At 41.2% G+C, this 15,613-nt stretch overlaps 1 protein-coding gene across 1 annotated transcript in view; it reads right to left on the bottom strand.

The window, feature by feature from the left end:
• The window catches only part of caprin1.L (cell cycle associated protein 1 L homeolog), a 34,761-nt gene extending 21,493 nt beyond the window's left edge, over nt 1-13,268 (bottom strand). The window contains 4 exon segments of the mRNA NM_001246303.1: nt 473-559; nt 2,676-2,738; nt 10,649-10,786; nt 13,223-13,268. Coding sequence (NP_001233232.1) covers nt 473-559; nt 2,676-2,738; nt 10,649-10,786 — 288 coding nt within the window. The 5' untranslated portion in view covers nt 13,223-13,268.
• Nucleotides 13,269-15,613: the final 2,345 nt, after the last annotated feature.

Below are 15,613 nucleotides of genomic sequence, written 5' to 3'. Positions count from 1 at the left end.
TTTAAGGCGGCGAATAATTTGAGTTCATAAAGGACCAGAGTATGATAAATCTCAAAAACCGAATTAAAACTAAAAGAGAGTTTGGATAATTCACAATTCGAATTTTACGCATGCTCCGTAAGGCTGCACATTCATTGTTATTGCTTCTTTTTAATACTGATCTTTCTATTCCGGCCGATCCATGTTCTAGTCTCTTATTCAAATCAATGCATGGTTGCCAAGGTCACTTGGACTGTAGCAACCAGATTGCTGGAAATACAGACTGGGGAGCTGCTGCATAAAAAGCTCAATAACCGCAAATAATAAAAAGTGAAAACCAATTGCAAAATGTTTCAGAATATCATTCTCTACATCATACTAAAAGTTAATAACCCCCTTTAAAGAGGAATTCCAACAGCAATACTGCAACAGGGTCAGGAGAGCTTTTCCCATCAGATTCCCGTTCAATGACAGACACAGTAAAATCACTTACGTCTTGACCTAATGCAATGAAATTCCTTTGCAGTTCACGGCCAAATTCCATGTTGGTCACCAACTCTTGATATTTTGTCACCGCATCCTAGGAGGAGAGCATGGAAAACGTAAACTGATCAGTAACCAACGCTGAAAAGAAGCAAATCATGCCGATCACATGACCTCATGGATATTCAGCAAACAGAATGAAACTGGGAGTATAGACTCCACTTAACGGATTCATATTAAGTGACATATTAAAGAATGTTACAAAACTGGAATATATATTTAAGTAAATCTTGCCCTTTTACATCTCTTGCCTTGATCCACCATTTCATGGTCTGTGTGTTGCCTCAGAGATCACCTGACCAGAAATACTGCAGCTCTAACAGGAAGAGACCACCTGACCAGAAATACTACAACTGTAACAGGAAGAATTGTGGAAGCAAAAGAGAACTCTTGTCTGTTAATTGGCTCATGTGACCTAACATGTATGGTTTGTTTGTGTGCACCGTGAATCCTAGGATCCCAAGGGGCGGCCCTTTTTTTTTTTTTTAAATGGCAATTTTCTATTTATGATTACCCAATGGCACATACTACTAGAAAAGTAGATTATGAAAATGGTTTATTTACATGAAGCAGGGTTTTACATACGAGATGTTTTATGCGATATTTTTATAGAGACCTACATTGTTTGGAGAGTATAGTTTTCCAAACCAAATTAAGTGGCATATTAAAGAATCTTACCAAACTGGAATATATATTTAAGTAAATATTGCCCTTTTACATCTCTTGCCTTGAACCCCATTTCGTGATGGTCGTGTGCTGCCTCAGAGATCACCTGACCAGAAGTACAACAACTCTTAAGGGGCAGATTTATCAAGGGTCGAATTCAAAATACGAAGTAAAAAAAATTCGAATTTCAAGCTATTTTTGTGTACTTCAATTAGGGAATAGTCCAAATTCAATTTGAAAAACAAAAAAACAAACATTGAACATCTAACATAGATGACTATTCGCCATCTAAACCTGCCAAATTGCTGTTTTAGCCTATGGGGGACCTCCTAGAGCCTATTTGAAGTCAATTGGTGGACTTTGAAAAATCCAAGTTTTTTTTTTATTATTTTAAAAAACCACTTAGAATCGAATTTAATTGAATTAGATCCTACTTAAGATTCGAACGATTGAATACAGCCTATTCACCTGCGAATAAACAACTTTGTTACAATAAATTCTGCTTGGTCTTTTTTTATTCGAATTTCAAAGTTATGGGAGTTCAAAAAAAAGTCCCATTACTTCGAAATTCGACCCTTGATAAATCTGTCCCTAACTTTAACAGGAAGAAGTGTGGAAGCAAAAGACAGAACTCTGTCTGTTAATTGGCTCATGTGACCCATCATGTATGGTTTGTTTGTGTGCACCGTGAATCCTAGGATCCCAGGGGCGGCCCTTATTTTTTAAAAAGGCAATCATCTATTTAGGATTACCCTACTACTACTAAAAAAAAAAAAAAATAAAAAAAAAAGTATATTATGAAAATGGTTTATTTGCATGACACAAGGTTTTACATATGAGCTGTTTTATGCAATGTATATTTCTATAGAAACCTACATGGTTTGGGGGGAGATAGTTTTCCTGTCTGTTTCAGTCTGGCAGCTCAGTAATTCAGGTGCAGACTCTGAACTGTTACAATTCTGAAACATTGAGTTGATACATTTCTCAGCAGCATCTCTGGAGTATCAGCAACTATTGTATCAATTCTAACAGCTGCCTGTAATGAAACCCAGAGATTCTGCTCAGCAGGGACAAATAAGAAATGTATCAACTAAATGTATCCATTTAGAACAGTTTACAGGGTCGGCGACCCCTCCTCCCTTTCCAGAGCTACTTTAGAAGGTGAAAAATGACACTTTACAGTGCGTCACACATAGAAAATAGAAAGTTACTGGAAAAGGACATTATTTCTGGTGATCTATCTGGAAGCAACTAGGTGTTTGAAGGTGAACAACCCCTTTAAAGAGGGATTTCATAAAGGCAGGGCTTTCATGCTTAAATATATTATATAATCAAGTCATTACGAAAGCATCTCACTGCAGTGACACGTATAAACACTTTGCATGTACAAAGCCATGGAGCCAGCACACTTGTAATATAACCACCCCACATAACGTATATATTATAAAGTGCAATATTAAACAAAGGATTTAAAAAGGTATATATACCATTTGGTCCTGATTTAGTCGTTCTCCCTTGTTGAGTCGATCCTGGTAGTCATCCAGCTTGCCCTAGAGAGGAGGAAGGAATTTGATTTAGGAAGACAGACACCACAAAAACAATAGGAGGCACATTTATCAAGGGTTGAATTTATGCAAGCTTTTCTTTTTATTTTAAACTATGTTTCACCTTTTCCAGGAGGATTCAGATTCGCCCGAACCCGAATTTGCATATGCAAATTAGTGGCGTTTAGGGATGGGAAGGGAATTTGTGTAACTGTCACAAAACAAGAAGTAAAAAAAATGTTTTCCCCCTTCCCACCGGTTCGGTATTCGGCAGAATAGTGGATTTGGTGCATCCGTATTTTTAAACTCCCATAAACGTCGAAATTCGAACAATTGACATTAATTATAAAAACCTAATTTTTAAACTCGGATGTATAGGATCGACCCTGAAAACTTGAATCGATAAAAAGAAAAAAAACTGAATGTCAGGAAGGCTGCAAGCAACGCCAAATAGATCCTTGGATGTCTCCCATTGACTTAAACAGCAAATTCGGCAGGTTTTAGGTGGCAAATAGTTTAATTCAAGATCTTAAAGGGCCAGAGTATGATAAATCTCGAAACTCGAATTGAAAAACTTAAATTTGAAAAGCTGCCTAGTCGAATGACATTTTTGACCATATAAAAAAGAATTTGAATTCTCAATTTTACCCTTGATAAATCTGCCCCTAGATGTGTGACCATTTTGCAAAAGTGCCATAAACTTTGTTATGTCAGCAGTGCAGATTGTGGGTAGAACCCAACATGGTCCAGTCGAGTCCCCCTAGAAGTATCAAGCCACCTGGCAAGGGGCATAATCCAGCTGTGATACAAAGTACATAAGTTAAAGGGCCAATCAGAGCCACTGTATATTCCTATAGAGGAATGTTTTAAACCTTCAAGAATGCAGTACAGGTATGGGAAGTACAAGCTACTGTTTTTTTATTACAGAGAAAAGGGAAATCATTTTTAAAAATTTGGATTCTTTGGATAAAATCAGTCTATGGGAGACGGCCTCTGTAATTTGGAACTTTCAGGTATACGTAGGACCTGGTTTTCCAGAATGCTGGGTTTTACTGTATAACGAATCTTGGTTATTTGGATCACCAACCCTTTAAGTCTACTAGAAAATCGTGTAAACATGAAATAAACCCAATAGGCCGGTTTTGCTTCCAATAAGGATTAATTATATCTTAGTTGGGATCAAGTACAAGCTACTGTTTTATTATTACACAAATTTTCTAAATTTGGAGTATTTGGATACAATGGAGTCTATGCGCAATGCTTTTCTGCAATTCTGAGCTTTAGGGATAACGGGTTTCTGTATAACTGATCCCATACCTGTACAAGGGATAAGGCATTGGACAATGTAGCTGGTGAAACTCCCAGCCTCAGGGTTTAGAGTCTGCCAGCCAATCAGGGCGATATCAAAGTCACAATTTCTTTTAATAAAAAGACCTTGGTACACGTATGGGACCTGTTATCCGGAATGCTCGGAACCTGGGGGTTTCCGGATAATGGATCTTTCCATAAGTTAGATCTACAAGAAAATCATATAACCATTAAATAAACCAAATAGGCTGGTTTTGCCTCCAATAATTATATCTAGTTGGGATCAAGTACAAGCTACAGTTTTATTATTACACAGAAAAATTGAGTCTACGGGAGATGGGCTTTCCATAATTCAGAGCTTTATGGATAACAGGTTTCCGGAGACCGGATCCCATACCTGTATATAAAAGCATTAAGCCCTGTGTAACCTGCTATAGAAATGAGGATTCTATAGCTTATGTTCTGTCAGAAGGATAAGCACTCTCAAATTGGGAAAGCGGTGGATGACAGTTGCGAGCAGACGCATTGCTGAACTCGCGGTGGTGCCCTGCAGTAAAGTAGGCAACGTGACGCAGCAGAGAAACCATGACCTTGGAAGCGTGTGTGTAACTAGGTTAAATGAAAGTGAAAGCATTCAGTAGGAGTTTCTACCAGAGAACCTGGAACTGCAAGCGCTGCCTCTGGGCAGAAGAGGTAACGACACCACCCACAGTATAAACATCCGTCTCCAGCTGCACCATTAAAATGGAACGCCTCGAGGGATGCTGGGCTATCGGTAAACAATTGCGTCTATCCTGGGGAGGCTTCTGCGTATTCTAAACATTCAACTGTATACCATACACTACTAAAATTACATAAAGAGAAGGAAAGACTACAATTAAATAAGCTTTATCAGAAAGGTCTATATAAATACACCAGTAAACCCTCAAGGAATGTTGCTCTGAGTCCTGTCAAAAGAAACATTTCTTTCCTTCTATTGTGTACTCATGGGCTTCTGTATCAGACTTCCTGTTTTCATCTTAAACCACCAGGGCTTGAGCATGCTCAGTTTGCTCCTCTCTCCCCCCCCTCCCTGTTTTAATCTGAACCCAGAGTGAAAGTCTGTGTTGCCTCAGATCACCTGACCAGAAATACTACAACAGGAAGAAGTGTAGAAGCAAAAGACAGAACTCTGTCTGTTAATTGGCTCATGTGACCTAGCATGTATGGTTTGTTTGTGTGCACAGTGAATCATACGATCCCAGGGGACGGCCCTTTTTTTTTTTTAAATGGCAATTTTCTATTTACGCTTACCGAATGGCACATACTACTGGAAAATTATATTATGAAATGGTTTATTTACAAGAAGCAGGGTTTTACATATGAGCCGTTTTATGCCATATCTTTTTAGAGACCTACATTGTTCAGGGGTATAGTTTTCCTTTAATGAAGTGGGGTTGTGTATACACACACAAGGGATGCACCGAATCCAGGATTCAACATTTGACTCAACCAAATCCAAAAAAATCAGACTGTCACAAAAACAAGGAAATTAAACCTGCTTTACCCTGTTGGCTTTCCTTGCCCTGACTTACACCAGCAAATTAGGGTTCAGATGCAGTTCAGGAATTCTGCAAAACGATTAAAGGGGATCTCTCGCGAAAATGAGAGTGTAATATAAGCTTCATCTTGCTGAAATAAGAAACTTTCTAAATATAATTAGAAATTCTGTGCCATTTCTGAAATAATCAAGTTGCTCTTCACTCTCAACTTGTCTCCATTCTGTCTTATGCAGTAGGTAAAAATCAGCTTTTGATTGACAGTTAGGTCAAATACATCCTTTGGGGGGGGGGGGGGGCAACAAATCTTTTCTTTGGGCAACTAATTTCCCTGAACTGCCTTTCTGCTGGCTAGAGTGTAAATTGACGGCATGATGGCAGTCGGAACTATTCATTTTCCGAAGTCGCCTGAAATTCAATGTTTCAATTCGACCCTTGATAAATCTGGCCCTAACTGTTCTAAATGGATACATTTAGTTGATACATTTCTTATCTTTGTCCCTGCCGAGCAGAATCCCTGGGTTTCATTAAAGGCGGCTGTTAGAATTGATACAATAGTTGCTGATACTCCAGAGAAAAATGTATCAACTAATTGTAGCAAATTGTAACAGTTCATAATGCTCCTGAATCACTGAGCTGCCAAACACCAGAGACAGAACAGAACAGAAAACGTAAAATTATCGGAAACCGGTAAAAAAAATGAGATGAAAAAACGTCTGTTTATGGTGAACAATCTGAAAAAATGTTTGAAAGGTGAACAACCCCCTTTAAAGGTGACCATCCCACTTAAAAAAAAAAAAAACACGACAATGTGAGTGCAATTTACGGATGGGTGCTAAATAGGCATCCACCACCTAGTGAATTTGATCAATAATCATACCATCTATAAGGCTTTAACAAATTATATTCACTGGGGTCACAAAATAAAATTGCCAGGCCCAGTAATTGGAGTGGTTGATTTGCAGCACATGAGTGAAAGGTCTTAAAGGAGAACTAAAGCCTAGCTATAGTAGTAAAACAGAAATGTTGTACATTATGTTTTGTGCTTCTGTACCAGCCCAAGGTAACCACAGCCCTTTAGCAGTAAAGATCTGTGTCTCTAAAGATGCCCCAGTAGCTCCCCATCTTCTTTTCTGCTGATTCACTGCACATGCTCTGTGCTGCTGTCACTTACTGAGCCACTCACAATATACAGTACACATAGAATAGAAATGTCACAGTATAAGGCTGATTAGTAATTAATACAGATAATTACTACATGGCAGCACAGAAACCAGTGCAATTAGCATCAGAATTTAATAATCAGCAAACCTGTAGCATCAGCTTATATTACAGGGGAAGCTCATTTTCTGCTGGATAATTAGTGACGAGCCCTAAGCTTAGCTTCTCAACAGCCAATCAGAGCCCACTGAGCATGCGAGTGTCACAGACACTCCTGACAAAATTCAAGATGGGAACAACCTCGGAGGCCTGAATCATTACTACTATAGAGATGCTGAACCTTGAGGCTGGTTCAGCAAGTTCAGTATATAAAATATGGAATTTCTAGCCACATGTATTTTGAGGGTTTAGCCCTACAGGAAACATGTGATAATGGAGATACTGCAGCACCTTAAGAATTACAATCGCCATGAACCAGTTTTGAACTCCAAATTTTCTCCTGTTGGGGGGGAGGGGGGTTGGGATTCCAGACATGCGATTTTGTAGGAAAAATATGATTTTGCTAATACGAATCGAATATGATTCAAGCCGATTAAATTTGTCTGAACGGAGAAAATTAGATTTTATTGATAAAATTTTTATTTTCGTAGTCATTTGTGAAACCAGATATTCAGAGCGCCTGGTAAAATTCCTTGCGTTTTCATGAACATTGAAAAACTGTGTAACTTGAGTAAACCTTACAACTGGTTGTATAGAGGACATGGGCAGGGCTCCCAGGCAAATCTGCAGAGACTCGACACATCATACTGCTCAACAGAAAAGATTATTTATCTTGGGTCACGAGGAAAAGCAAAGGCCTTTCCTGATAATCTGTTACTGCACTGCAGTAACACAATGTTTGTGTGCCATGTCCAGACCACCATGTTGAGGATTACCTTGATGTGTTATGGTGGCTTAGGTTTTTTAGGTACAAGTTATGATCCTAAAATTGCTCTTTTTGAAGATACTTGCACTTGCATAGATACTTCTTACTTATAAAACAAGGGACCGAGGAATGTATATTGATCAATCCCGACTTGTTTGCAGAAATTTGACCAGATCAGTTGCACTTCCGTTGTATTGATATAATTTTACTAGTGATGCACCAAATCCAGGATTCGGTTCGTGATTTGGCCGAAAACTTCTGCCCGGTCGAACTCTAATTTGCATATGCAAATTAGGGGCAGGGAGGAAAAAAAATCTCATGATTTTTTGTCACAAAAGGACGTAAAAAAGGTTTTCCTCATGCCACCCCTAATTGCATATGCCAATTAGGATTCGGCCAAATCTTCTCGCAAAGGATTCGGGGGCTCAGCCGAATCCAAAAAAAAAAGTTGGTGGTGCATCCCTAAATATCACTGTTTTTTTGGCATGCTCCAACCACACACCCCCTTATTTTTTGAATCCACATCTAAATAGATAGAATATTGTGCTATGGACAAACCTAGTGACTAAAGGTAAGGCCAGACGAGGAGATTCGGGGAGATTGTAGCCTGGCGACTTATCCCCACGTCTTTTGCGCGACTATCTCCCCGAACTGCCTCAGCGTCTTTTCCCCATAGGCTACAGCGCAAAATTGCCTGCGCTAATGCACACGCGGCGATGCGTTTTCAATAGTCGCCCAAAGTTGCCTCAGTGAAAAGACGCAGAGGCAGTGCGGGGAGATAGTCGCACAAAAGACATGGCGATAAGAAAAATCTCCCAAAATCTCCTCGTCTGGCCTTACCCTAAAGCTGTAGCAGCGTTATCTTTTGAAACAAATACACCGTGTGTACATGTACACGGGCATCAATCAGAATGGGGGAGCCACGATTCATATACAATGTGCATTTGTTTTATATAATGTTATTGGTATGGCCAGCTGGGATTGTCCAAGTCACAATATTCTGTCCATTGATAGCCGTGGGCTGTAACAGCATTTCACTACCTGCTGTTCAGATCATTTGTGCACGAACGATTGGAACAAAAGAAAAAGAGGCCAAGTAGCTCTTTGTAAACTGTCAGTTTATCCTGTGGGCCAAGCTGTTTGAGAGGGCAGCCAGTCAGCATATGGCAAAACAGTTCGTACTGCTGACGAAACACGGGTCCTACATTTAATTCCAGCCACAGAATTATCTAAAAGGTCTGTCATCCCCGAGACTGTGTGGGACTCTTCTGTGAAATGAATGGGACAGGGGACTTAAGCTCCACAGGGTACAGTCCTGCATTAGCTCTGGTACCCACAAAGTGGTCAGGTTTCGGGCAAAGAGTCCTTTATTCCTTGGCTGTGCGTGCAGTCCGGCCAGGTACCCAACAAAGGTGCAGGTTTGATCCCTCCCACCCACCATTGTGGTTCTTCCAGTTTTTAAAGGGATTCTGTCATGCTTTTTAGGATTTCATTTTTATTTATAAAATTAAACGGTTTACACTGCAAATAATTCACTCTACAATATAAAATGTAATTGCTGTGCATCTCGGGTCATTTTGCCTGGTCATGTGCTTTCAGAAAGAGCCAGCACTTTAGGATGGAACTGCTTTCTGGCAGGCCGTTGTTTCTCCTACTCAATGTAACTGAATGAGTCTCAGTGGGACCTGGATTTTACTACTGAGTGCTGTTCTTAGATCTACCAGGCAGCTGTTATCTTGTGTTAGGGAGCTGCTATCTGGTTAACTTCCCATTGTTCTGTTAGGCTGCTGGGGGGGAGGGGGTGATATCACTCCAACTTGCAGTACAGTAAAGAGTGACTAAAGTTTATCAGAGTACAAGTCACATAACTGGGGGCAGCTGGGAAACGGACATCATCAAGCAAGAAGAAAAAATACCAGCACTCAGGACACCATGAGAGCGGGACAAGCCCTGCTTGTTTATTGCAAACTGACAGTATGTCTAGCCCCATGTCAAATTTCAAAATTAAACATAAAAAAAAAAATCTGTTTGCTCTTTTGAGAAATAGATTTCAGTGCAGAATTCCCCATGACAGTATCCCTTTAAATTTTTTTGGGTAGATTTGGCACCGTAGTGACGTCACATCCGGGCGAATGTGATGTCACTTCTGGTTTTGCGTGTCCCCCAGGTCGGAAGGTTAAGGTGCCCATACATGGAGAGATCCGCTCGTTTGGCGATCTCCCTCCGATATGCCCACCTTGAGGTGGGCAATATCGGCTGATCCGATCGTGGGCCCTAGGGCCCAACGATCGGATCCTAACTATGCCCAAACGGACGATCGGATCGCATCAACGAATACATGCGGCCGCGATCCGACGGGATTTTCTGTCCCATCCGATCGAGATCTGGCCGACTTTCGGCTAGATCTCGATCGGTGAAGCCCGTCGTGGGCCCCATACACGGGCCAATAAGCTGCCGACACGGTCTGTCGGCAGCTTTTACCGGCCCGTGTATGGCCACCTTTAGTTGGCGAATCACGGCAATGGGTCGCCAAAAAAAAAAAAAAAAAAAAAAAATGGACCTGCGCAGGACTCTACCACATGGGCAGGGACAGTCGAGAATGATGTATAGTCTTTAAGGTGACAAGGAATAAGTTGGCGCTATATAAATAAAAAATAACAGTGTGGAGTTCAGAGCATGAAATGTCCAAGGAAAATATTGATGCAAATGGTTGTGTTTAGAAGGGCTAATTTATATGGTGTGCAATAGGAGTAGAAAGCAAGTAGACAAGGAGGGATATGGCATAAACATGACAAGGGATTAGATTACTTGAGCTGCTGGATGATTAATGTGCCAACAGTCCCACAAGCTTCCAGTGTCAGATCAGAAACAGCTGGTTTCGTTGGTGCCTCTCAAGTTATCCTGAGCCCCAGAGTTCAAACTAACACAACGTTGTACCCAACAATCAGCCTCGTGTCAGACGCTAAAGCAATAAGCGCACAAACCTTTTTCTTATCCAGATTGCGCAGCTTCTTGTCGATGATTCCCAAGATCTGTTTCATGGCTTCGCTCTGGATGTTGCCAATGCCAGGGACTGCATCGCTGGAGCCCGGCACCGCCTTGCTGCTGGTGGCTGAGGGCATCTGAGAAGGGACAAAAAGGAGACCAACGTTATAGATCAACACCAAAACACTGCGCATTTGTTTGAAGGATAAGTAAACGTTAAACACAAGTGAATGTAATATTGATGAGGGGGCTATTCTTAGCACTTTTGCAATGCACTGTCTTTTTTTTTTTATTTAATTCCAAGATATTAAGGGATATATGTGCTGTTAATATGAATGAATTTTGATCCAATATCGCCACCTGCTGGTCAGTTTCCCACCAGTCTGACCACCAAGTAGTCAACGAAGTTGTCAGGAGAAAGAAAGAGGCTGCTCTGATGTTCTTCTGCTTAGGAAAAAAATTCTTTCATAGAAAAGCAGCCTTGTCAATTTTTCATTCACTTGTTGTCAAGGTTTACTTATCCTTTAAGACAGTATCTTCAGTGCCCGAAATAAGGAGAACAGGCTGCAATACACCTCCTCACATTGTGTTCCTTTAGCTATCGGGGCATGCTGGGACTGTGATCAGTAAAAACAGGAGAGCCTAGAGAATGAACCACAAGAGCTCACAAAGGTTCCTCAATAGGAGAGCAGGTCTCTTAATATATTTGTCATTACTTTTCAACACAACAGTGGGGTACTTGGGCCCACAGGGTGTATTTTCAAGCAGCATTTTTCTTAAATACAGCCTGCCCGTCGCTAGTAATGGCAGGCACATCAGCCAGAAAACACATTAAGCAATTCTTGGCTGGATGGCCTAGCACTGCTAGTGAAAGACCGTCCAATTTAACCAGCTGGGGAGTAACTTTTAGCATGTTATAGAATGGCTAAGTCTAAGTAACTTTTCAATTGGTCTTCATTATTTATTTTTGAGAGTTTCTGAATTTGCCTTTTTTTCTTCTGGCTCTTTGCAGCTTTCAAATGGGAGAGGGACCCCATCTAAAAACAAATGCTCTTTAGGGTAGAGGCACACGATGATATTTGGGGGAGATTAGTCAACGAGTGACAAAATTCTTCTGGCGACTCGTCTCCCCGCCGGCTAGAATGTAAAGTCCCCTAGCAGGATGAGCGCTTTGTTTTCTTAAGTTTCTTCGTGAGGCAAACTTAAGGGACTGTGAGGCAACTTCGGAAAACGGAGCGCTCAAGAGTGCCATCCTGCAGGCGACTTTACATTCTAGCCGGCGGGAAGATGAGTCGCCCGAAGAGGCGATTTGTCGCTGAGTGACTAATCTCCCCCAAACACCATTGTGTGTCTCTACCCTTAAGGCTACACATGTATTGTTACTGCTACTTTTTATTACTCCTTCTATTCAGGCCTCTCCAATTCATATTCAAATCAGTGCAATGTTGCTAGGGTCATTTGGACCGTAGCAACCAGAAAGCTACTAAATAAGTCAAAAACCACAGATAATAAAATATGAAAATGAATTGCAAATGGTCTCAGAATATCACATCATACTAAAAGTGAACTCAAAGGCAAAACAACCCCCATTTCAAAGTAAATCCCAACCACGGAATTTCTCCTCCAACTCCTCTGGTGTCTAATAAAAGGGCCCCAAGCAGGAAAGCGGCTCCTTTGCCTGAAGGGTTTGTTCAAGGGAAAGCAATGACAGAAGTGATTTTCCACTTGTTTTTTATTCTAGTGACTGTAGGCCTATGGTGGCCCATGTGTTGTATAGTCGGTCTGCTGGAGCGGCCATACTGCTGCCCTGGCTCGGGGCTAATGTAGGAGGAGGAGCTCCTGGTGGCTGGTTACCAGGCAACATGGCAGATCGCTGACTCTGCTTGGGAAAAAAAAAAAACCAATACAACAGTTTCCACTGAAAGAAAATCTTTCAGATGTGGCTGGTGTCTCTTTAAAGGGGCCGTTCACCTTTAAATTTACTTTCAGTATGATGCAGAGTGATATCCTGACACAATCTGCATTTGGTTTTCATTTTTTATGATTTGTGATTTGAGTTATTCAGCAGTTCTCCATTCCAGCTGGTTGCTAGGTTCCAGATTCCCCTAGCAACCCTGCATTGATTTGAATAAGAGTCTGGAATATGAATAGGAGAGGGACTGAATAGAAAGAGGAGTAATAACTAACAACAACATGTGTAGCTTTACAGGGCATTTGTTTTAAGTGGGGTCTGTGACCCCCGTTTGAAAGCAGCCGCAGAAGAAGAAAATAATTCAAAAACTATCAAAAAGAAAAAAAATGAAGACCAATTATGGAAAAAAAGCTTAGAATAAGCCATTCTAGAACATATTAAAAGTTACATTAAAGGTGAACCACCGCTTTAAGAACCCAATAGGATTTAGATCGAGCGATTTGTTCCTTCCGGTAGTTCTCGGTTAAATCCGCTAAACGTTCCCTCCCACAGCCGCCGGTGATGCTTTAGTCTCCACCCCGGGAGTGAAAGTCTTTCCTACCACCCCCTCCCTCCGGTAACGGGACCTTTCCGTAGCCCCGCCCTCGTCCCATTCCCGCACCTTCCAGAGTCTGCAGGTCACGGGGCTTGAGCGCTGGTCGCTGTATGACGATCTTAAAGAGGAGTCACTACCGCTCCGCCGCACCGAGCTAATGAGGCCGAGACACAGGAAGCGGAGGGATTTTACACTAGCAGGGCCCTGATATCGGGCTGCCCTCCAAAGTGCCTGATATCAGCAACCGCCTTAGTTTCACCGTAGCGCGCTCAATCCTAACACAAACAGCCGTTCTTTCTCTTAGAAACTCAGTGATGCTTCTATAGTCATCTAAATCGGCAAACGCAGCCCAAAGTGCGCGGATTCTTCAGGCGCCGCAAGGGCAGCCAAAACGGACAATGGAGAGAGATCCGGCAAGCGTGCTAAAGGACCCGCCGCGCCCTAAGAGTTAATTGTGGGCTGTCCGTGGCGAATGCCTGCCGAGAATAGCACATGGGAGAGCGATAGTTTCAGCATGGCTTGTTCTCTTGTTACACACGCGGCTCGCTGATAGGCCTGACGTTAAAAAAAATAAACTATAAAGTTGAAAATGTTTATATTATGTGGGCACATGGTTTCTTTATCTTATTAATAATAAAAAACTGAGGAGTCCAAGTTCAGACATTGTCCTTCCATATATTTACTTCAAAAGTCCTCTTTTCTCTCCAGGATTATTTAGGCACAGTTTGCACTAAAAGTTGATCAGGCGTCACCCTTTACCACACAGAACTCCTTTTTATGTTCAGAGAGGGAAGGATTGACCAATTATATTAAAAAAATGCTATTTCTGCCAAGTCTGGTTTAAAGTTATTTATTTGTTTTTATATTTTCCCATATGTGCGTCTGACTTGTCCCTTCCCCTCTTTTCTCTTCCCTGAAGAGCTGCAAAATACATAGGGGCGGATTTACTAAGTTCGAGTGAATAATTAGAATAAAAAAATATTAGAATTTTGAAGTAATTTTTTGGGTACTTCGACCATCGAATTGGTCAAATTTGATCGAATTCGATCGAGTCGAATGATTCGAACGATTCAAAGTAAAAATCGTTCGACCATTCGATAATCGAAGTACTGTCTCTGACCTTCCCCAGCACTTTTCTAAGCTTTTTTTGGTCGAATAAAAATCCTTTGATCGATCGCTTAAAATCGTTTCGATTCATTCGATCAAAGCTTTTGCGGTAAAATCCTTCGAATTAGAAGGATTTTACTTCGAGGGTCAAATTCGAGGGTTTTGTAACCCTCGAAATTCGACCCTTGATAAATCTGCCCCTTATTGTTTATTACATATAGCGTTGCCACCTGGCTGATATTTAGGGCCCCATAGGGTGGCCACTTTTTCTGGAAAATAATACCAGCTTTCATATATATTTATCTTTTTTCCTAATTAATAATATTGGGATCAACCATCATTTTTAAACAAAAACAACATTACCCAACATGCATTGGGAGACGCAAGCCTGGCACATTAGAGCAGCAAAAAACTTTGGTTGGTTACCAAAAAACAAACCAAAAAAGTGGCCCAAATCCGTACCTTGGCTAGTTTGTACTTTTAAATCCCGCCTGGGCTTTAAATTAGCCTAATTTGGCTGAAAACCCGCCAACCTGGCAACCCTGGCGTGGCCGGTAAAAATTATGGTTGATCCCAATGTTATTAATAGGGAAGAAAGATAAAAATATAAAAAGGCTGGTATTTTTTTTCAACCCTGGGGCAGGATGGGAGGGGGTTATGCATTTTGCTGACAGCTCTGCCCTAATTTGATCAGACTGTCAGGAGCACTTCACTTCATATCCAAGATGGTGGCGCCTATGGCCGCAACTTCACACTAGTGCGCTGTGTGTCATCAACACGTCCCACTTTGGAGTGAAAATTCAAAATAAATAACTGCTGAAGACCCAGCGAACATAGATCTTCCTCTGTAAAGGTCCCGAGTGCATTTAAATTACTATTTTGACTTGATTGTCTGGTTCCTGACTTTCTTGTTTTATTCTGACTTTCCCTCACTTATCCCTGGATTTTGACTTTGAGCTTCTTTAACCCTTCAGATACTGCGTATTGGACTATTTCAGTCTGTATATACTGTTGCTTCCTGCTTGTTCCTGACTTCCACCTCTGTAAAGCCATTGGGCCCTGACACAGACCCATGTTAGACTGGCTTTATCTACGCTTGCCATCTGGTAGGTATTTCATGGACCTAGTCAGTAAAACAACAGCTGAGATGGAGGCAAGTATAAAAACACAAAGGAATTATGTCTTTGATGCCTTTGGTCTACCTGACCACATCCTGTTCACCCCAATTGCCACCCCTATCTGCCCCCTTGCACCCCACTAGAATTTTATTTTTAAAAGGTGGCAACATCCTATTTTATCAACCAGTCACTGCCATGATGCCATCAGTGAGTATTAATGCCAAGTTTTCTT

Source organism: Xenopus laevis, chromosome 4L, assembly GCF_017654675.1.
Source record: "Xenopus laevis strain J_2021 chromosome 4L, Xenopus_laevis_v10.1, whole genome shotgun sequence".
In the NCBI taxonomy this organism is placed as follows: domain Eukaryota; kingdom Metazoa; phylum Chordata; class Amphibia; order Anura; family Pipidae; genus Xenopus; species Xenopus laevis.
Note: the sequence above shows the minus strand (reverse complement) of the source record. Positions and strands in the feature narration are given on the sequence as shown.